A 23,344-nucleotide genomic window follows, 5' to 3' on the forward strand; every position below is an offset into this window, starting at 1 on the left:
TGCAGTGACACAGCAAAAACCAACGATATCAAACTAGAAAGAAGAAAAAAAAACAAATTACTCACAAGACAACAAAATACACATCGAGCACCAATGCAAAACGTTTTTGACACTCAAAAACCAAACATACTGCTATTATTACACCATTTGCAAAAAAAAAACAGGCAGAGAAATCAAACACATTTACATTGTACAAAAAAAGTCTCTTACCAAACTACACAAACAGCAGAATCACCAGTCACAAAACGGCAACGTGAAAAGAGGAAAAGCCTTCACCTAGAACAAAAAAGTAAAAAAAAAAAAACATTACAATTGCAATTCACAAAAAATATAACAATAAACATTATAACATGCTATGTCACTACCCAAATGGTCAATCGGGTTGTGTGCCAGGTGGGGCAGAAAACAAATTGCACCCTGGAAGCGAGGGGTCACTTCTATTTTTAATTGAAATAATTCCCTGGTGTCTAGTGGGCTTTTCTGCCCCCCCTGGGAGCAGAAACGGCAAAAAAATAAAACCGATCTGCCCCCAGAGGGGGCAGAAAAGTCTACAAATAAATTAGGGGCCCAAGGAAGCGACCCTTGCCCAAGGGGTCGCTTCCTACAATAATAATTAGATCCCTGGTGTCTAGTGGGCTTTTCTGCCCCCCCCCCCCCCCTGGGAGCAGAAACGGCAAAAAAATAACACCGATCTGCCCCCAGAGGCAGAAAAGTCTACAAATAATTTGTGGGCCAAAGGAAGCGACCCTTGCCCAAGGGGTCGCTTCCTACAATAATAATTAGATCCCTGGTGTCTAGTGGGCTTTTCTGCCCCCCCTGGGAGCAGAAACGGCAAAAAAATGACACCGATCTGCCCCCAGAGGGGGCAGAAAAGTCTTCCAAAAATTTAGGGGCCCAAGGAAGCGACCCTTGCCCAAGGGGTTCGCTTCCTACAATAATACTTATATCCCTGGTGTCTAGTGGGCTTTTCTGCCCCCCCTGGGAGCAGAAACGGCGGAAAAAAAACACCGATCTGCCCCCAGAGGGGGCAGAAAAGTCTTCAAATAATATATGGCCCCAGGAAGCGACCCTTACCCAAGGGGTCGCCCCCAAAAAAAAAAAAAACACACATCCCTGGTGTCTAGTGGGGCATCCCTGCTCCACGATCGCGACGCTGTGCGCGATCGTGGAGCAGGAATGCCCTGTATTGAGACATCAGGGGAGTGGAAATACTCTTTCCTCTCCCCCGATGCCTCAATACACTCTAAAAGGCCCCCGCCGCCCCACCGGAGCAAACAACACTCACCCTGCCTCTGTGGACGCCTGGAAGCAAATGGCTTCCAGGCGTCCGAGCACTTCCTGATGACGCCGGCGTGCGCTGTGCGCGCTGACGTCACCAGGAAGCGTGGGGGGCTCGGGGGTGGCAGCGGAAACTCTTCCGCTGCCATCCCCGTCTGTGGGGGCACGATCGATGCCCCAGGGGGAGAGCGCCAGCGCTTCCCCCAGGGGCTGTCCTCATGACGGAGCGGTTCCGTCATGAGCACAGCCCAACTGATGCTCATGACGGAACCGCTCCGTCATGAGCATCCAAGGGGTTAAAAAGCCATTCGGACTAGCTTTCAAAAAAGATGTGCCCCCTGAATATTGAAACCACAATGTCAAGGGAACACAATATCGAGGAAAGAATATTGAAAATAACATATCGACGGGTAAGTCGAGATTTTCAATACCTAATGCCACATGTATATACCTACGTGGTACATATATCTTCAAAGTATGTGTATGTGGAGTTAAGGATATTAAATCTATACTTCCCTATATGCACTTGCCTTTAGATAGTTTGCCCCTCAATACTTGTACCACAATATTGTTTGGGTCGATGTTCAGTAGTACAACCTTCAAAGAAAAATTTCAGACCCAGGTGGGGGGATACTGTTAGGTATATGGAGAAACATGTTTATTCTTCTAATACAAAATTACAACGCATAGCAAAAAAAAAACACAGGAATCAAAAAATGCATTGTTGCATCAAAGCAAAAAAACTAAAATTCAATAGCTTCTACACTCTCTATGTAATGGCTTAACTTCTTATCCATGCGATGAAGGCTTTTCAATCAATCACAAAAGGTGCAGTAGCTGCACCAGTAGTGGATGTAGAAGTGGCTTCTTATGAGCTTCTGAAAAACAAGTCTCTGGTCTTGAGGTGTGTTGCATTGTTAGAGACAACTGCAACACAAAAGCAACATCAGCCGCTTTTCATAGACATGTATGTGTGCAAGTTTACAGAAATATTTTTCATGTGAGCAGTGTGTGGCATTAGTGGACAACGAGAGCAAACATACACAGATCAAAAGGTGAATTAAAGGAAAATCAGCACAACAGCAGGTAATGCCTAGGTAGCTTCTGCAAGAATCGAGAACCTTGGCACTTATAATGCCAATCTTAGCAGACACTGAGTATGTCGGTGGTAAATGCAGAGGATGAATTGTACAATATATCAGGACAGCAATATGTAGGCATTGCTGTGGGTAAGCAGCCTCTTTTACTAGGGTATCTACTTAATATGAAGGATGTTTGCTTCTCTGCTTTGGCCTTAGTCTGTTTTGAGTAGCCAAAAGGCTGAAACAAGCAACAGAACTGCAACAAGCAAATGCTAGCAGAATGTAACCAATACTTAATTTGAGCTAGTGGTTTCCGGTGCTCAGCACTGGCACTTATGACTGTCTGCCACATGGTGATGCTGTTGATCTAATTAGAGGTGAGCACAACAACATTTGTTTGTTAAGTCAATATATAGTAAAAATGCCTAATGCCGATGTCCAAGCCATTCTTATAGGTTTGTGGGCCTGCAATCGTCTATTTTGTCACTATTGTAGCAGTGTGATGGTTAGAAGTTGTATTGGTGCTGTCTTTGGAAGTGCTGGTTGGCGTAATGTGTGGTGCAAGCTCCAATGGCCTCCTAATGGCACCTACATTTTTACAAATTAGGCACTGAACCTATCGTACACAAATATATGTTTTGTACACAGATCTTACTGTTGTTATGTCTATGGATACCTACATGTGCGGTTATGTCTAGGTGAAAACACTGCATACTGTGCTGTTCTTTGCCTTTCACAGAAGTGCAAAGTTTTCAATGACTGACTGTAATATCCACCATTTGAATACATTTTTCAAAAAATGTTCTTGCTGTGAGAGAATCCCACGTACCCTCCTTTTTTTAGGTCTCGCCTAGCGTTGCAGCGCTAATGCGCTGCAAACGCTTTGCAAGGCATGCAGTATACACTATAGTGTGGAAGCTTTGTGGAAGCTCCGCCCACTCTCCGGCCCATCTTCTTTATTGGCTTAGGTTCTTGATGCTGCCTTCCAATTAGTTTTAAGCTTATTAGTCCCTCCCCAAAGCAGCCATGTCAGTCATTTGTGTCCTTCCACAGATACTGGCCCCTTCACAGCACAGACTACTTTCTTCTTCTTAGGTCTCACCTAGCGTTGCAGCGCAAATGCATTGCAATCACTTTGTGAGGCATGAAGTATACACTATAGAGTGGAAGTTTTGTGGAAGCTCCGCCCCCTCTCCAGCCCATCTTCTTCATTGGCTTAGGCTCTAAATGTTGCCTTCCGATTGGTTATAAGCTTTTTAGTCCGTCCCCATAACAGTCATGTCACTCATTTGTGTCCTTCCATGGCTACTGGCCGCTTCACAGCACAGACTACTTTCTTCCTGTTCCCCCACTCCCGCAGTCCGATGCCTCCTCTCCGCCGTCCCCCCTCGTGCCACGTCGCCCGCACGCATTGCTATTTGCAATGCAATAGGTCTCGGGCAAATGCGAGTCCTCTTGCATTGCCAATGCTTGTTGGTATTACTCTAATTTGTTTTACGCAGTGCTTTAGGGTCACGACATTACATAACCTACCCTGTAGATGAGACAATATCCGCAGTTCAGCAATTAGACGAAAGAAAATGTATGCTTTCCCTTATTTACTGCGCCAATGTCAGTGCCGACAGAGCCCACAAGAGAGCAGCAGAGCTCCAAACAAAATGACTTCGCAGCAATTCATTTTCAAGACAATCAAACTGTCCATCTCAGAACCATCATTTCAATGTACGCTGCAGAATATGAAAATTCTCTATTTCCATATACGTGGGCTAAGTAAAATTCAGCAATCCAACACATTTAATAACTGATTTCCGACATTTTCAAATGTGCGCCCCAGGGAGTATTGTCCTCTTGTTCCGATCACGATATTGATTCAAGAGGAAAGGTTTATCCATTCGTTAAAAAGAGCGGCTTAAGTGTTTTTACACTGGCAAACAAACATCCGGGATTTCATTGAAATAAAATCTGAGATTTAAGTACTCGAACAGTCCTTGTTGAGTACAAACGTGTCCCCTACCTCTCCTGGCCTGACCAGTCTCCTGTATGTAACAATCTCTTGGGGCTCCCAGACATTTCTCAGGTCACAGCGTGAGCAAGAAGATGTACTCTGCAGGAGGAAGAGAGGCTCTGCTTCAGGGTGAACCGTGCGCAGCTTGTTCCAAAACCCACGGCATAGCAAATGTGCAGTAAGTATGTTTTAAAAATGACTTAAAAGGTTTCTCTTTGCTACAGAGTACATGCAGTTCTCTAAGTTTATTGACTCGTTCAAGTAAGTGAATTGTGTAGCTGTGGTGAGCCAGACCCCTGGACTGCTCACTTCACTGGTGTTACATTTTGAAATAATACAGCCTGCTGTGACCGCTGTGTGTATCTCCCAGCCTCTCCTGAGGCGTGCCCAGCACCATGCTGTCATGACACTGATAACTGCGCCAGCTGGAGTCCGCGAGTCAGCTGACTCTGATTAATGTACGCTACAGGCCCGAGGCAGCTGGGCTCTGTGTTAGGGCCTCTCACATCCTATTTGGTGGTTCTGCAGTATAAACACAAGTCCTTGCTCCTTTTAGTGTTAATTCTCAGCGGAGCCATGTGACCTGCTTTCTAGCTGTCTGCTTTTTTTTTCCTAGTGGTGACATCTGAGGCTAATATTAGTAGTCACTTCACAAGTCTTACTTTCCAGCTTACAGCATTCACCCTTTGAATAAGGTGGCCCCTGCAGTGACAGCTTTACTGACTTAGTTCACCCCACTCCAAGTGAAAAACCTTTTCCCATCACATTAATTTTGTGCATGGCCTCATCTAGGACATCAAACACCACCTGGTAAAAGTGATTTGTTTTATTCACCTTGATTTACCATTCTCCTTTTCTTTTCTTTTTGTCTAATTGGTATTGCTTCTGCCTTTTTATTCATATTAGACAATACATTATGCCAACTAAAATCAACAAGTTTATCATATGATCAGCATTGTACAAGAGAAGCAATAAAATAGCAATAGAATAAAACACATACTTCCTATAACCTTTATGAAATATTGAAGTAAACAAGACGTGGTGTAAAGGACAGAAGTATGGGCATGGTCTTCAATGCTATGTCATGTGAAGTGATGCTCGCCCTCTTTCATATCTGCCAAGGTTTCAGATTGCTATGTATGATATTCTGATAATTTAGTTGTAATTATGACTCAGGCACCTCATGAATTTGCAGCAGTTTTAAGATCTTAGAGTTTCTCGTTGCTCAAATGGGTCAGATATCTGATATTTATGTTTCCCTCATCTTTTATTGGTTGAATTTGCTGGCGAGAAGAGTGTCACTCATAGTGGTTCTAATGGCACTCATAATTACACAGAAATTATGAAAATGTCACACATAGCAATCTAAAATCTTGGCAGATATGCTCTCGGGTAATTTCCACGTTTAATGCCTCGTGCTTCAGCTGCTCGGTGTTTCTCCCACTGGGACACCGGAGAAGTAAACCCCGAGCCCTGCAGCGCACAAGGAACTTCACTTCCATTACAGTCCATTAAAGGAGCAAGTTGGTCAGATCTCAAGCCCGAAGCACTTCAACACACGGGGTGCGGGAGCCTGCGAGTGGAATGTGAATAGGAAAGCACTGCGCCACAGTGGGATGAGTGCTGTGTGCATCGGCAAAGGAAAAGTATTCTTCAGATGCGTCAGAGCTTAATTTGTCAAATAATGAGTACCGGTGTCCAAAGCTCTGCTCTATCTGGTTCCTGCTGTCTCCCTTTGTGACGGTAATTAAGTCTTTCTCATCCTCTTTCTTTCCCCTTTGTGTGTTTAGGTCGAGCGTTTGAGACCTCTTGTATATACTTTAGTATATACTTATTATATACTTATATGTGTATGTACTATGTGGGTTCTAGAGATCAGCCCTAGGACGTGTCTGCTTCCGCTTAAGGGCTTTCTTTTCCGTTCAACTGCCTCTATTTGTCTTGAAAGAAAACGACCAGCAGAGGTCATTAAAATACCAGAATAACTTAAGCATGCTCTAGATTCCAGTCCATAGAAATTTTCTTCCACGAGCAACTGTATACAAAAATATTTTTTCTAATCTTGTATTTTCAGTGATATGACCACCGAAGGCCTGATTTTATATTAAAAACAGAGCTTTGGACTGTACCATTTCCCGCTGAAAGGCAATATTTCTCTCCATGTGTTCCCATACCTGGCGTGACACGCAGTTTGGTGCTCACTCTCCCTCCATTTTAAAGAACAGTAGATGTTCAGCACACAGGCTAATGTGCTGCATAGCTAAAAACATATAGGTTCCCAAATGCGAGGCCAATTGCACTGCAAATGCTTGTTAGTCCTTGCTCGCTGTGCTCGCACATTATACTCCGGTATATAATTTCCATCCCACCACATTTAAAATCCACCAGCCGTCACAGCTGGTAATATGGTTGGAACCCATTGATATATCTGGTAACAATTTGGTATTTGGAAGGGATGCGCAAAGCACACCCCTTCTAAGTAGCAAATCGGTATTACAGTCCTACTCCTAAAAGGCATTGAACATAGCTAAGAACGTTTTGCAATTGCTAACTCTGAATTGGAATGTTTGCAGCAGCAAAATTGTTTGATACATCCAGCCCACAGTACTTGGACGTCAGACCATAGTCAGAAGGTGTAAAATATGTGAGGAGGTGTATATTTGGTATTTTAGAAAAGAAAATCATTAAGCTGTTGGAATAGATGCTAGTGTGTAACTGAACGCACAAGGTTAAGCCTCCCTTCTAGAGAAAGTCCCTCCATACAGAGATGTCAATTACTCATAGGGCACGAGGACTCCACACGATGCAGCCAATACTTATTACATACTCGTAGGAAAGCTAACACAGGTATGCAGGGATAAAAGCTGAATCTCATCTCACATCTAGATGGCAGCCAAAAAATAGAAAGACTGCAAGGAGACTGATCCCCCATTTCCTCATGACAATCCTCTTACAGAGAGGCCATGGACAGACAGAGTAGTTAATAAAACCAGCTCACACTTCTTGGAGGTACTTCATTTGTAGGAGGGAGGAGACTATGGGCATGGAAAATCCCCCCTCGACCCTCTAGAAGTTACACTCCATAGAGAAGTAAACGTTGAATTAGTATGGGGACCAACATTTTTCTGTCATCCTAAGAATGGAAAAACTTAAAGAGAAGCCAGCCACTCAATGGGTATGTGTTGCACTTCCCAAAGGATTTGAGATCACCCTCCTGTTTTCTGGGCTTGTATTTGTTGGCTTTGAGAACTCTACACACTTTAATACTGCTGTCCCGTGCTAAGGTGATTGTGCTCTCTCCGCACAGTGAAATTGGCTTACACCCATTTGGCACATTTCATTTCTTCTAAATCCCCAATAAAGTGGTATTACAGGTTCGCAGGGCCTACAAAATAAAGGCTACTAGTGGGCCTGCAGCACTAAGAGTGCCACCCACATAAGTAGCCTTTTAAAATATATTGCAGCCTTGCCATTGAAGTCTGTGTGTGCAGTTTTAGGCTGCCATTTCGACATGGAAATTTAAACCTTTGCTTGGGCATAAATCTTCCTTTTTAATACCTATAAGTTATCACTAGGGTAGGCCTGAATAAGCCCATAGGGCAGGGAGAAGTGTATTTAAAATGTTGGACATGTACTTTTGACTTTTACATGGCCTGGTAGTGAAAAACTATTGTTTTACTACTGCCAGGTCTACATCTACGATTGGATAATACTAGGTTACCTTATTACATTTATTATGTGATGAATTTCAAATGGGAGCAAGTAGAAAATCGAGTTTGGTCTCCAAAGAACTGTAATTCCCTCTTTAATGGTAAAGTTGAATTTTAAGTCACAATTCCGAAAAATTTCCTTTTAGGAAGTTGGCATTTTCTTTCCCAACTAGTTGGTGCCTGCAGCCTGTATCCTGGGTCACATGATTAGGTATATCTGGAAATTGGTCTATGTGTAGTAGTCCCAGACAGTGTGACAGAGGGGTAATTGATGTTAGCAGAATGGGCCATCTCTGAATTGATGGGGGGCGGAGCTGTAACCTACCACACAGCACACTCACAAAGCGCCTCATTTACAATACATTGACACACTGCAGCACAGAAAGCTTTCCTGCTGCACTGCCATGTGTCAAAATAAAAGGGCAGGAATGTGATTTATCTACAAGAAATGATGCATTCCTATCCATCTCCCTTGGGCCGGCACACAAACAGCAGCTGTGCGCCAACGCAGACACCCTTGTGTCATTTTGCAAGAGTGTCTGCGCTGAGGGAATGATTGTTTTTGTGCAGGAAGGGACACCTTCCTGCACAAAAACAATCATTAAAGGCATTTTAGCCTTTCTTTAGAAAGAGGAAAAAACAAGGAGAAATAAAAGTATTTCTCCTCATAGTACCACCTAACGCCTTCCCTGGGGAGGCATAGGATTCTGACACATCTGGGAATGCTTCATGTTCCATGGATTTTTTGTGGGAACACCCACAGCAACACCCATGGAATGCGCCTTTCAGGCAGAGTTATGCGTGAAAGGGAAACATATTTACAAGGCCATCACCAGACACGCAGGGTGACTTTACATGGCTGTGTAAATATGGGGAAGCCAATTGTGCTGCGCCCCAAAAAGTGATGCATTGGCAGCACACCAGGCTTGTAAAAAGACCCAAAGGGTTTTACACTAGTCTTTTGTGCCTCCAGACAAGCTGGGGTCAGGGTGGGAAATTCCAGACACGTCTGTAGCAGCTTCGCCCACTTCAAAGTGGACACAAGGTAAAAATAGTGGATCCTCTGACCCAACTCTACAGTATACTCCTGGTCTTGTGAATACTACAGAAGAAGGACACCCTGCTGCCCTGCTGCTTGAGGCCTGCCCTGCTTGTTGACTTAGCAAAAGTCATCTTTGACTCAGGGCAAGAATCCTGGAACCCAACAAAAGCATTAAACATTGCCAAGTGGAAAAGATGGATAGCCAACTTCTTGTACCAAATGTAAGCCTTACGAAGAGCATTGTAAGGTTCCAACCTCTGATCTACTCTGTCAACACCACCCATGTGCATATTATAGTCTAAAATGCACACAGGTTTGCGCGCTTCAGCGACCTGACCCCAAACAGTCACAGGTGCAGTGCTTTCATCATGGATGGTAGTCAGCATGTAGACATCTCTCCTGTCTGTAAACTTCACAGCAAGAAGCTCCTGGCAACGCAACGCACTGCACTGTCCCCGCCCAAGCTTTTGACAAACCAGTTCTTTCGGGAAACCTTTACGGTTAGAGCGGATTGTGCCACAAGCAAGAGTGTCCACTTTGGCCAATTCCCTGAACAACCGCACACCAGTGTAGAAGTTATCTACATATAAATGGTGGCCTTTGTTAAAAAATCCTCTACCAAGTTCCCAAACAATTTTCTCAGTCACTCCAAAAGTGGACGGACAAGCAGGGGGGTTAATCCTAGATTCCTTACCGGTGTAAACCCTGAAATTAGAGACATATCCAGTCCTACTGTCACACAGCATATACAGCTTTATTCCATAGCGTGCCCTCTTACTAGGAATGTATTGCCTAAAAACCAAGCGGCCCTTGAACAACACCAAAGACTCATCCACTGCAATTTCTTTCCCATGGGCATAAATCTCAGAAAATCGATCAACAAAGTGATCAAGGACAGGCCTAATCTTAAAAAGACGGTCACAGTCAGGGTGATCTCATGGCAACGCTAAACCATTATCAACAAAATGCATCATCCGAAGCAGAAGCAAATACCTGTCACGAGTCATGACTGCCGGAAAAATAGACGTTGCCATCAAGGGACTGCTAGACCAATATGAAGACATTGATGGCTTCTTTAGCAAGCCCATCAAAAAAGTTAAACCCAAGAACTTCTTCATCTCTTCAACATTTGTGGGAGTCCACCGGGTAGCTCTAGAGTATGGCTTAAGACTGGCACTGTTGTCCCTCAAAAACTGTTCGCCATACAAATTAGTCTGCTCAACAATCTCTGCCAAAAACACATCGTCCATAAACAACTGAAAAAAATGTACCGGCAAAAAGTTTTCAGTATTCACTCTAGACCCTGGAACACCAGTAAACTCTGGCAATGCCGGCTGCACCATGCCAGGGGCAACCCAGAGGTCATCACTTTCAACGGGAAGCCTTGCAGCCCCAGCCTGCAGCCCAGATGCCTCTTGCCGCACTACACCAACGGGAAGCCTTGCAGCCGCAGGCTGCAGCCCAGAAGCCTCTTGCCGCACTACACCAACGGGAAGCCTTGCAGCCGCAGGCTGCAGCCCAGAAGCCTCTTGCCGCAATACACCAACGGGAAGCCTTGCAGCCCCAGGCTGCAGCCCAGATGCCTCTTGCCGCACTATCGGCATATCAGTCTCCTTCTCTAACACAGGCACTTCATCCGCACTAAGAGTATCTTCATCATCCGATGACCCCATACGGAGAGAAAACTCACTGCCAGAATCGTCCCCTGCCTCCTCTCCCTCAGATGCAGAGTCAGTCTCTGAACCATGGTCAGAGGAAGACTCAAACAGCAAACCAACAACCTGCTGAGCAGTAATCCTGCGGCTAGCCATTATACTTACTAAGATAGAAGACTGCACAAACAAGTCAACAACAACCAACAATGTGCAAACCAAGTAAGTAAAGAAATGTGTACCTTTATCACAAAGATCAATGTACTCAAAAACTATACAATCCAATTACAAGAGACAGCTGCACTCACCAGAAACCAACTCTGCAGTGACACAGCAAAAACCAACAATATCAAACTAGAAAGAAGAAAAAAAAACAAATTACTCACAAGACAACAAAATACACATCGAGCACCAATGCAAAACATTTTTGACACTCAAAAACCAAACATACTGCTATTATTACACCATTTGCAAAAAAAAAACAGGCAGAGAAATCAAACACATTTACATTGTACAAAAAAAGTCTCTTACCAAACTACACAAACAGCAGAATCACCAGTCACAAAACGGCAACGTGAAAAGAGGAAAAGCCTTCACCTAGAACAAAAAAGTAAAAAAAAAAAAACATTACAATTGCAATTCACAAAAAATATAACAATAAAAATTATAACATGCTATGTCACTACCCAAATGGTCAATCGGGTTGTGTGCCAGGTGGGGCAGAAAACAAATTGCACCCTGGAAGCGAGGGGTCACTTCTATTTTTAATTGAACTAATTCCCTGGTGTCTAGTGGGCTTTTCTGCCCCCCCGGGAGCAGAAACGGCGAAAAAATAAAACCGATCTGCCCCCAGAGGGGGCAGAAAAGTCTACAAATAAATTAGGGGCCCAAGGAAGCGACCCTTGCCCAAGGGGTCACTTCCTACAATAATAATTAGATCCCTGGTGTCTAGTGGGCTTTTCTGCCCCCCCCCCTGGGAGCAGAAACGGCAAAAAAATAACACCGATCTGCCCCCAGAGGGGGCAGAAAAGTCTTCAAATAATTTGTGGGCCAAAGGAAGCGACCCTTGCCCAAGGGGTCGCTTCCTACAATAATAATTAGATCCCTGGTGTCTAGTGGGCTTTTCTGCCCCCCCCCCCCTGGGAGCAGAAATGGCAAAAAAATGACACCGATCTGCCCCCAGAGGGGGCAGAAAAGTCTTCCAAAAATTTAGGGGCCCAAGGAAGCGACCCTTGCCCAAGGGGTCGCTTCCTACAATAATAATTAGATCCCTGGTGTCTAGTGGGCTTTTCTGCCCCCCCCCCCCTGGGAGCAGAAACGGCAAAAAAATGACACCGATCTGCCTCCAGAGGGGGCAGAAAAGTCTTCCAAAAATTTAGGGGCCCAAGGAAGCGACCCTTGCCCAAGGGGTCGCTTCCTACAATAATACTTATATCCCTGGTGTCTAGTGGGCTTTTCTGCCCCCCCCCCCTGGGAGCAGAAACGGCGGGAAAAAAACACCTAAAGTCTTCAAATAATATATGGCCCCAGGAAGCGACCCTTACCCAAGGGGTCGCTTCCAAAATAAAAAAAACACACATCCCTGGTGTCTAGTGGGGCATCCCTGCTCCACGATCGCGACGCTGTGCGCGATCGTGGAGCAGGAATGCCCTGTATTGAGACATCAGGGGAGAGGAAATACTCTTTCCTCTCCCCCGATGCCTCAATACACTCTAAAAGGCCCCCGCCGCCCCACCGGAGCAAACAACACTCACCCTGCCTCTGTGGACGCCTGGAAGCAAATGGCTTCCAGGCGTCCGAGCACTTCCTGATGACGCCGGCGTGCGCTGTGCGCGCTGACGTCACCAGGAAGCGTGGGGGGGCTCGGGGGTGGCAGCGGAAACTCTTCCGCTGCCATCCCCGTCTGTGGGGGCACGATCGATGCCCCAGGGGGGGAGCGCCAGCGCTTCCCCCAGGGGCTGTCCTCATGACGGAGCGGTTCCGTCATGAGCACAGCCCAACTGATGCTCATGACGGAACCGCTCCGTCATGAGCATCCAAGGGGTTAAAAAGCCATTCGGACTAGCTTTCAAAAAAGATGTGCCCCCTGAATATTGAAACCACAATGTCAAGGGAACACAATATCGAGGAAAGAATATTGAAAATAAAATATCGACGGGTAAGTCGAGATTTTCAATACCTAATGCCACATGTATATACCTACGTGGTACATATATCTTCAAAGTATGTGTATGTGGAGTTAAGGATATTAAATCTATACTTCCCTATATGCACTTGCCTTTAGATATTTTGCCCCTCAATACTTGTACCACAATATTGTTTGGGTCGATGTTCAGTAGTACAACCTTCAAAGAAAAATTTCAGACCCAGGTGGGGGGATACTGTTAGGTATATGGAGAAACATGTTTATTCTTCTAATACAAAATTACAACGCATAGCAAAAAAAAAACACAGGAATCAAAAAATGCATTGTTGCATCAAAGCAAAAAAACTAAAATTCAATAGTTTCTACACTCTCTATGTAATGGCTTAACTTCTTATCCATGCGATGAAGGCTTTTCAATCAATCACAAAAGGTGCAGTAGCTGCACCAGTAGTGGATGTAGAAGTGGCTTCTTATGAGCTTCTGAAAAACAAGTCTCTGGTCTTGAGGTGTGTTGCATTGTTAGAGACAACTGCAACACAAAAGCAACATCAGCCGCTTTTCATAGAGATGTATGTGTGCAAGTTTACAGAAATATTTTTCATGTGAGCAGTGTGTGGCATTAGTGGACAACGAGAGCAAACATACACAGATCAAAAGGTGAATTAAAGGAAAATCAGCACAACAGCAGGTAATGCCTAGGTAGCTTCTGCAAGAATCGAGAACCTTGGCACTTATAATGCCAATCTTAGCAGACACTGAGTATGTCGGTGGTAAATGCAGAGGATGAATTGTACAATATATCAGGACAGCAATATGTAGGCATTGCTGTGGGTAAGCAGCCTCTTTTACTAGGGTATCTACTTAATATGAAGGATGTTTGCTTCTCTGCTTTGGCCTTAGTCTTTTTTTAGTAGCCAAAAGGCTGAAACAAGCAACAGAACTGCAACAAGCAAATGCTAGCAGAATGTAACCAATACTTAATTTGAGCTAGTGGTTTCCGGTGCTCAGCACTGGCACTTATGACTGTCTGCCACATGGTGATGCTGTTGATCTAATTAGAGGTGAGCACAACAACATTTGTTTGTTAAGTCAATATATAGTAAAAATGCCTAATGCCGATGTCCAAGCCATTCTTATAGGTTTGTGGGCCTGCAATCGTCTATTTTGTCACTATTGTAGCAGTGTGATGGTTAGAAGTTGTATTGGTGCTGTCTTTGGAAGTGCTGGTTGGCGTAATGTGTGGTGCAAGCTCCAATGGCCTCCTAATGGCACCTACATTTTTACAAATTAGGCACTGAACCTATCGTACACAAATATATGTTTTGTACACAGATCTTACTGTTGTTATGTCTATGGATACCTACATGTGCGGTTATGTCTAGGTGAAAACACTGCATACTGTGCTGTTCTTTGCCTTTCACAGAAGTGCAAAGTTTTCAATGACTGACTGTAATATCCACCATTTGAATACATTTTTCAAAAAATGTTCTTGCTGTGAGAGAATCCCACGTACCCTCCTTTTTTAGGTCTCGCCTAGCGTTGCAGCGCTAATGCGCTGCAAACGCTTTGCAAGGCATGCAGTATACACTATAGTGTGGAAGCTTTGTGGAAGCTCCGCCCACTCTCCGGCCCATCTTCTTCATTGGCTTAGGTTCTTGATGCTGCCTTCCAATTAGTTTTAAGCGTATTAGTCCCTCCCCAAAGCAGCCATGTCAGTCATTTGTGTCCTTCCACAGATACTGGCCCCTTCACAGCACAGACTACTTTCTTCTTCTTAGGTCTTACCTAGCGTTGCAGCGCAAATGCATTGCAATCACTTTGTGAGGCATGCAGTATACACTATAGAGTGGAAGTTTTGTGGAAGCTCCGCCCCCTCTCCAGCCCATCTTCTTCATTGGCTTAGGCTCTAAATGCTGCCTTCCGATTGGTTATAAGCTTTTTAGTCCGTCCCCATAACAGTCATGTCACTCATTTGTGTCCTTCCATGGCTACCGGCCGCTTCACAGCACAGACTACTTTCTTCCTGTTCCCCCACTCCCGCAGTCCGATGCCTCCTCTCCGCCGTCCCCCCTCGTGCCACGTCGCCCGCACGCATTGCTATTTGCAATGCAATAGGTCTCGGGCAAATGCGAGTCCTCTTGCATTGCCAATGCTTGTTGGTATTACTCTAATTTGTTTTACGCAGTGCTTTAGGGTCACGACATTACATAACCTACCCTGTAGATGAGACAATATCCGCAGTTCAGCAATTAGACGAAAGAAAATGTATGCTTTCCCTTATTTACTGCGCCAATGTCAGTGCCGACAGAGCCCACAAGAGAGCAGCAGAGCTCCAAACAAAATGACTTCGCAGCAATTCATTTTCAAGACAATCAAACTGTCCATCTCAGAACCATCATTTCAATGTACGCTGCAGAATATGAAAATTCTCTATTTCCATATACCTGGGCTAAGTAAAATTCAGCAATCCAACACATTTAATAACTGATTTCCGACATTTTCAAATGTGCGCCCCAGGGAGTATTGTCCTCTTGTTCCGATCACGATATTGATTCAAGAGGAAAGGTTTATCCATTCGTTAAAAAGAGCGGCTTAAGTGTTTTTACACTGGCAAACAAACATCCGGGATTTCATTGAAAAAAAATCTGAGATTTAAGTACTCGAACAGTCCTTGTTGAGTACAAACGTGTCCCCTACCTCTCCTGGCCTGACCAGTCTCCTGTATGTAACAATCTCTTGGGGCTCCCAGACATTTCTCAGGTCCTTCAAAATTCTCAGACTCAACACCCCTCCCTTGCTTCAACCCCTCCTCACTCCCTACGTCCCGGCACGGACCCTCAGATCTTCCAACCGAAATCTTCTTTGCGTTCCTCGAATAAAACTCAGCCGCATGGGCGGCCGCTCCTTTAGGTTCCTCGGAGCCAAGCTGTGGAATGACCTGCCACAACATATCCGTTCTATAGACAGCCTACCAGCTTTCCGGAAAGCTGTGAAAACGTTTCTATTCCCTTGCCTGTAACCCCCCTAGTCCTACTCTCCTCTCAGACTTGGATCTGGGTTTCTAGCGCCGGGACGCCTCATTGCTGGGGCAGCTGTTGCGCTCTACCAAAACAATAGAATAGAATAGAATAGGTCACAGCGTGAGCAAGAAGATGTACTCTGCAGGAGGAAGAGAGGCTCTGCTTCAGGGTGAACCATGCGCAGCTTATTCCAAAACCCACGGCATAGCAAATGTGCAGTAAGTATGTTTTAAAAATGACTTAAAAGGTTTCTCTTTGCTACAGAGTACATGCAGTTCTCTAAGTTTATTGACTCGTTCAAGTAAGTGAATTGTGTAGCTGTGGTGAGCCAGACCCCTGGACTGCTCACTTCACTGGTGTTACATTTTGAAATAATACAGCCTGCTGTGACCGCTGTGTGTATCTCCCAGCCTCTCCTGAGGCGTGCCCAGCACCATGCTGTCATGACACTGATAACTGCGCCAGCTGGAGTCCGCGAGTCAGCTGACTCTGATTAATGTACGCTACAGGCCCGAGGCAGCTGGGCTCTGTGTTAGGGCCTCTCACATCCTATTTGGTGGTTCTGCAGTATAAACACAAGTCCTTGCTCCTTTTAGTGTTAATTCTCAGCGGAGCCATGTGACCTGCTTTCTAGCTGTCTGCTTTTTTTTTCCTAGTGGTGACATCTGAGGCTAATATTAGTAGTCACTTCACAAGTCTTACTTTCCAGCTTACAGCATTCACCCTTTGAATAAGGTGGCCCCTGCAGTGACAGCTTTACTGACTTAGTTCACCCCACTCCAAGTGAAAAACCTTTTCCCATCACATTAATTTTGTGCATGGCCTCGTCTAGGACATCAAACACCACCTGGTAAAAGTGATTTGTTTTATTCACCTTGATTTACCATTCTCCTTTTCTTTTCTTTTTGTCTAATTGGTATTGCTTCTGCCTTTTTATTCTTATTAGACAATACATTATGCCAACCAAAATCAACAAGTTTATCATATGATCAGCATTGTACAAGAGAAGCAATAAAATAGCAATAGAATAAAACACATACTTCCTATCACCTTTATGAAATATTGAAGTAAACAAGACGTGGTGTAAAGGACAGAAGTATGGGCATGGTCTTCAATGCTATGTCATGTGAAGTTATGCTCGCCCTCTTTCATATCTGCCAAGGTTTCAGATTGCTATGTATGATATTCTGATAATTTAGTTGTAATTATGACTCAGGCACCTCATGAATTTGCAGCAGTTTTAAGATCTTAGAGTTTCTCGTTGCTCAAATGGGTCAGATATCTGATATTTATGTTTCCCTCATCTTTTATTGGTTGAATTTGCTGGCGAGAAGAGTGTCACCCATAGTGGTTCTAATGGCACTCATAATTACACAGAAATTATGAAAATGTCACACATAGCAATCTAAAACCTTGGCAGATATGCTCTCGGGTAATTTCCACGTTTAATGCCTCGTGCTTCAGCTGCTCGGTGTTTCTCCCACTGGGACACCGGAGAAGTAAACCCCGAGCCCTGCAGCGCACAAGGAACTTCACTTCCATTACAGTCCATTAAAGGAGCAAGTTGGTCAGAGCTCAAGCCCGAAGCACTTCAACACACGGGGTGCGGGAGCCTGCGAGTGGAATGTGAATAGGAAAGCACTGCGCCACAGTGCGATGAGTGCTGTGTGCATCGCCAAAGGAAAAGTATTCTTCAGATGCGTCAGAGCTTAATTTGTCAAACAATGAGTACCGGTGTCCAAAGCTCTGCTCTATCTGGTTCCTGTTGTCTCCCTTTGTGACGGTAATTAAGTCTTTCTCATCCTCTTTCTTTCCCCTTTGTGTGTTTAGGTCGAGCGTTTGAGACCTCTTGTATATACTTTAGTATATACTTATTATGTACTTATATGTGTATGTACTATGTGGGTTCTAGAGATCAGCCCTAGGACGTGTCTGCTTCCGCTTAAGGGCTTTCTTTTCCGTTCAACTGCCTCTATTTGTCTTGAAAGAAAACGACCAGCAGAGGTCATTAAAATACCAGAATAACTTAAGCATGCTCTAGATTCCAGTCCATAGAAATTTTCTTCCACGAGCAACTGTATACAAAAATATTTTTTCTAATCTTGTATTTTCAGTGATATGACCACCGAAGGCCTGATTTTATATTAAAAACAGAGCTTTGGACAATACCATTTCCCGCTGAAAGGCAATATTTCTCTCCATGTGTTCCCATACCTGGCGTGACACGCAGTTTGGTGCTCACTCTCCCTCCATTTTAAAGAACAGTAGATGTTCAGCACACAGGCTAATGTGCTGCATAGCTAAAAACATATAGGTTCCCAAATGCGAGGCCAATTGCATTGCAAATGCTTGTTAGTCCTTGCTCGCTGTGCTCGCACATTATACTCCGGTATATAATTTCCATCCCACCACATTTAAAATCCACCAGCCGTCACAGCTGGTAATATGGTTGGAACCCATTGATATATCTGGTAACAATTTGGTATTTGGAAGGGATGCGCAAAGCACACCCCTTCTAAGTAGCAAATCGGTATTACAGTCCTTCTCCTAAAAGGCATTGAACATAGCTAAGAACCTTTTGCAATTGCTAACTCTGAATTGGAATTTTTGCAGCAGAAAAATAGTTTGATACATCCAGCCCACAGTACTTGGACGTCAGACCATAGTCAGAAGGTGTAAAATATGTGAGGAGGTGTATATTTGGTATTTTAGAAAAGAAAATCATTAAGCTGTTGGAATAGATGCTAGTGTGTAACTGAACGCACAAGGTTAAGCCTCCCTTCTAGAGAAAGTCCCTCCATACAGAGATGTCAATTACTCATAGGGCACGAGGACTCCACACGATGCAGCCAATACTTATTACATACTCGTAGGAAAGCTAACACAGGTATGCAGGGATAAAAGCTGAATCTCATCTCACATCTAGATGGCAGCCAAAAAATAGAAAGACTGCAAGGAGACTGATCCCCCATTTCCTCATGACAATCCTCTTACAGAGAGGCCATGGACAGACAGAGTAGTGAATAAAACCAGCTCTCACTTCTTGGAGGTACTTCATTTGTAGGAGGGAGGAGACTATGGGCATGGAAAATCCCCCCTCGACCCTCTAGAAGTTACACTCCATAGAGAAGTAAACGTTGAATTAGTATGGGGACCAACATTTTTCTGTCATCCTAAGAATGGAAAAACTTAAAGAGAAGCCAGCCACTCAATGGGTATGTGTTGCACTTCCCAAAGGATTTGAGATCACCCTCCTGTTTTCTGGGCTTGTATTTGTTGGCTTTGAGAACTCTACACACTTTAATACTGCTGTCCCGTGCTAAGGTGATTGTGCTCTCTCCGCACAGTGAAATTGGCTTACACCCATTTGGCACATTTCATTTCTTCTAAATCCCCAATAAAGTGGTATTACAGGTTCGCAGGGCCTACAAAATAAAGGCTACTAGTGGGCCTGCAGCACTAGGAGTGCCACCCACATAAGTAGCCTTTTAAAATATATTGCAGCCTTGCCATTGAAGTCTGTGTGTGCAGTTTTAGGCTGCCATTTCGACATGGAAATTTAAACCTTTGCTTGGGCATAAATCTTCCTTTTTAATACCTATAAGTTATCACTAGGGTAGGACTTAATAAGCCCATAGGGCAGGGAGAAGTGTATTTAAAATGTTGGACATGTACTTTTGACTTTTACATGGCCTGGTAGTGAAAAACTATTGTTTTACTACTGCCAGGTCTACATCTACGATTGGATAATACTAGGTTACCTTATTACATTTATTATGTGATGAATTTCAAATGGGAGCAAGTAGAAAATCGAGTTTGGTCTCCAAAGAACTGTAATTCCCTCTTTAATGGTAAAGTTGAATTTTAAGTCACAATTCCGAAAAATTTCCTTTTAGGAAGTTGGCATTTTCTTTCCCAACTAGTTGGTGCCTGCAGCCTGTATCCTGGGTCACATGATTAGGTACATCTGGAAATTGGTCTATGTGTAGTAGTCCCAGACAGTGTGACAGAGGGGTAATTGATGTTAGCAGAATGGGCCATCTCTGAATTGATGGGGGGCGGAGCTGTAACCTACCACACAGCACACTCACAAAGCGCCTCATTTACAATACATTGACACACTGCAGCACAGAAAGCTTTCCTGCTGCACTGCCATGTGTCAAAATAAAAGGGCAGGAATGTGATTTATCTACAAGAAATGATGCATTCCTATCCATCTCCCTTGGGCCGGCACACAAACAGCAGCTGTGCGCCAACGCAGACACCCTTGTGTCATTTTGCAAGAGTGTCTGCGCTGAGGGAATGATTGTTTTTGTGCAGGAAGGGACACCTTCCTGCACAAAAACAATCATTAAAGGCATTTTAGCCTTTCTTTAGAAAGAGGAAAAAACAAGGAGAAATAAAAGTATTTCTCCTCATAGTACCACCTAACGCCTTCCCTGGGGAGGCATAGGATTCTGACACATCTGGGAATGCTTCATGTTCCATGGATTTTTTGTGGGAACACCCACAGCAACACCCATGGAATGCGCCTTTCAGGCAGAGTTATGCGTGAAAGGGAAACATATTTACAAGGCCATCACCAGACACGCAGGGTGACTTTACATGGCTGTGTAAATATGGGGAAGCCAATTGTGCTGCGCCCCAAAAAGTGATGCATTGGCAGCGCACCAGGCTTGTAAAAAGACCCAAAGGGTTTTACACTAGTCTTTTGTGCCTCCAGACAAGCTGGGGTCAGGGTAGGAAATTCCAGACACGTCTGTAGCAGCTTCGCCCACTTCAAAGTGGACACAAGGTAAAAATAGTGGATCCTCTGACCCAACTCTACAGTATACTCCTGGTCTTGTGAATACTACAGAAGAAGGATACCCTGCTGCCCTGCTGCTTGAGGCCTGCCCTGCTTGTTGAAAAGGAAGACTGGACTTGCACTCTTCATTGTAGGCTGAGGTGACCCCAAGAGTGAGCTGACTGACCTCCTATTAGAGCTACAGGGAAATAACAAGCTCCAGAAGCCTCCTTGCATCTGCCCAGTAGACCTGCTGCCTGGCCCAGCAACTGGACCTGCTTGAGCTCTGCTGACCTCTGCTCGGGTGAGTTCTTGATCCCCAAATGGTTCCCCTCAGGTCTTGGACCCTTTGTGTGGCATCAGGCAAACTCCAACTGAAAGAATGGGAAAAATCCTGACATTTTGGGCTCTTCCCGACTGCAAATAGGCCAGTTCGTACCAAGATCTTTTTGCCTGCCAACTTGAAGCTCCGGTGAACCTGACTTCACTCTATAGTGATCACCAGAGACAACTGGCAATGTGAGACCTGTACTTCACCCTACAGCATCATGAATACAAAGCTTCAGAAACAGCCATCAACGGGATGTTCACACTACAGCAACAACTGTTTAACAATGTCTATGCCTGCTCAATGAGCTATATAAATACTCTCTCTGCTCTGGGCAGGCTCCTGCCCTGCGAACTGGCAACTTCCCGCTGGACTTGAGAAGATAACTTTTTTTAGCTGGAGCTACCGTGTCTCTGTATCTGGCCCACACTTCATCGCAGTCAGTCTGAATGGACTTTTACCCGGTCTTGCCCGACCAGATAACCACAAGTAGTGCTTTTTTGCTTCTAGGCACTATACCTACCTTAAATCTTTGGAATTTCATATCTGTGGTTCTTCTGATTGGATTGTTCTCATTTTAGTGTCACATAATTGATTAAAATGTACTCTATTTTTCTAAATTGATGTGGCATTCTTCTTGTGGTGTGTTGTCACTTTTTTACTGTTTGAAGGGCTGCAGAAATACTGTATACATTGGGCCCGATTCACAGAACTAACTTAAGACAAAATCCTAAATTTACTACTATTTTGGTATTCACAGAAGGCACTTACTCATTTTGGTATTCACAGAAGGCACTTACTCATTTTCGTATTCACAGAAGTTAGGAGTCCTAACTTTAGGACTCCTAAATGCCTTCTGTGAATACCGAAAGCCTTAAAATTAGGATTTTTCTCAGTTTAGTAGTAGTATAGTTAGGACTCCTAACTTTAGGACTCCTAAATGCCTTCTGCGAATACCGAAAGCCTTAAAATTAGGATTTTTCTCAGTTTAGTAGTAGTAAAGTTAGGAGTCCTATCTTTAGGACTCCTAAACTGCGAAAAATCCTAATTTTAAGACTTTCGGTATTCACAGAAGGCATTTAGGAGTCCTAAAGTTAGGACTCTTAACTTCTGTGAATACCGAAGTGAGTAAGTGTCTTCTGTGAATACCAAAATGAGTAAGTGCCTTCTGTGAATACGAAAATGGTAGTAAGTTTAGGATTTTGTCTTAAGTTAGTTCTGTGAATCGGGCCCAGAGCCTCTAAATTAATCCTGACTGCTTTTGTGCCAGGCAACCAGAGGGTTGAGCACAGGTTAATTTGGTGTTTGCTTGTGTTTCACCCTGACAAGAATTTTTGTTGCTGCTTGAGTAGAAATTCACTACCTCATCCGGTAACCCAATTTCTTACAGTGTGGAAAAAAATGGTGTTCTAACCTCTGTTGGTGATCTTTTCAGAGACTGTTTTTGGATGGCATGGCTGTAAATACAAAGCTCTCCCAAAGATTCTATAGGTGCTCCACCCTCATCCCCTGTGCAGTTCAGTCATTAGGCAGGGATGAAAGTCCATGACATCAGTCTACACTATATTCATTCTGTGGATAAGGAAGTCTACTGGTTGAGGATGCTCAAGCTGCACTTCATGGCCCTTTACATATGTTACAAAACTGTAAATCACTGTACAAACTGTAAAGCACTCACTTGGCGCAGACAGTCACTTCCAATTGCTCATCCATTATGGTGATGGACTTGGGCATCTTGACAATGACTTCGAATTTTGGTAAAACTGAAATGTTAAAGAGATGTAAGTGTCAGTGCAGCTGGTGAGGCTTCTAAAAGGAAGACATGTACATCAATGAATGAACTGAGCACTGCCCCTGTTCTCCTCAGTGCACTCAAACTGAGTTTCCTCCTCTGTGTACTCCAGTGTTCTTGTAGCGTTCATCCAACTACAGTATAAAGTAGTGTGCTCCTCTTCACTTCCCTCATTCCTACATTCTCATCCATTCTTATGATTACTCTCCCACTCCTATATTCCCTACTCTTTCTGCACTCCTCCTATTCCATTGTACCGTAGTGTTCTCTTTCTACACTTCTCTTATTTCTATACACCTTAGTGTTCTCTTTCTGCACTCCTCCCATTCTATTTTACTATACTGTTCTCTTTCTGCAGTCCTCTCATTTCTATACACCTTAGTGTTCACTTTCTGCAGTCTTCCTCCAATGTATCGTAGTGTACTTTTCCTTTACTTCTCTAATTTCTGTACAACTAAGTGCTCTCTTTCTGCATTCCGTCTACGCAAATAAAACTTAGTGTT

General features: G+C 44.1%; 1 protein-coding gene across 1 annotated transcript in view; it reads right to left on the reverse strand.

Moving 5' to 3' along the window:
- LOC146812902 (alpha-2-macroglobulin-like) overlaps positions 1–23,344 on the reverse strand; it is a 237,564-nt gene that overhangs the window by 171,236 nt on the left and 42,984 nt on the right. The window contains exon 7 of the mRNA XM_085619972.1: positions 22,728–22,812. Within this exon, the coding sequence (XP_085476098.1) occupies positions 22,728–22,812 (85 nt within the window). The remainder of the gene's footprint in view (positions 1–22,727; positions 22,813–23,344) is intronic.

Source organism: Triturus cristatus, chromosome 7, assembly GCF_964204655.1.
Source record: "Triturus cristatus chromosome 7, aTriCri1.1, whole genome shotgun sequence".
In the NCBI taxonomy this organism is placed as follows: Eukaryota; Metazoa; Chordata; class Amphibia; order Caudata; family Salamandridae; genus Triturus; species Triturus cristatus.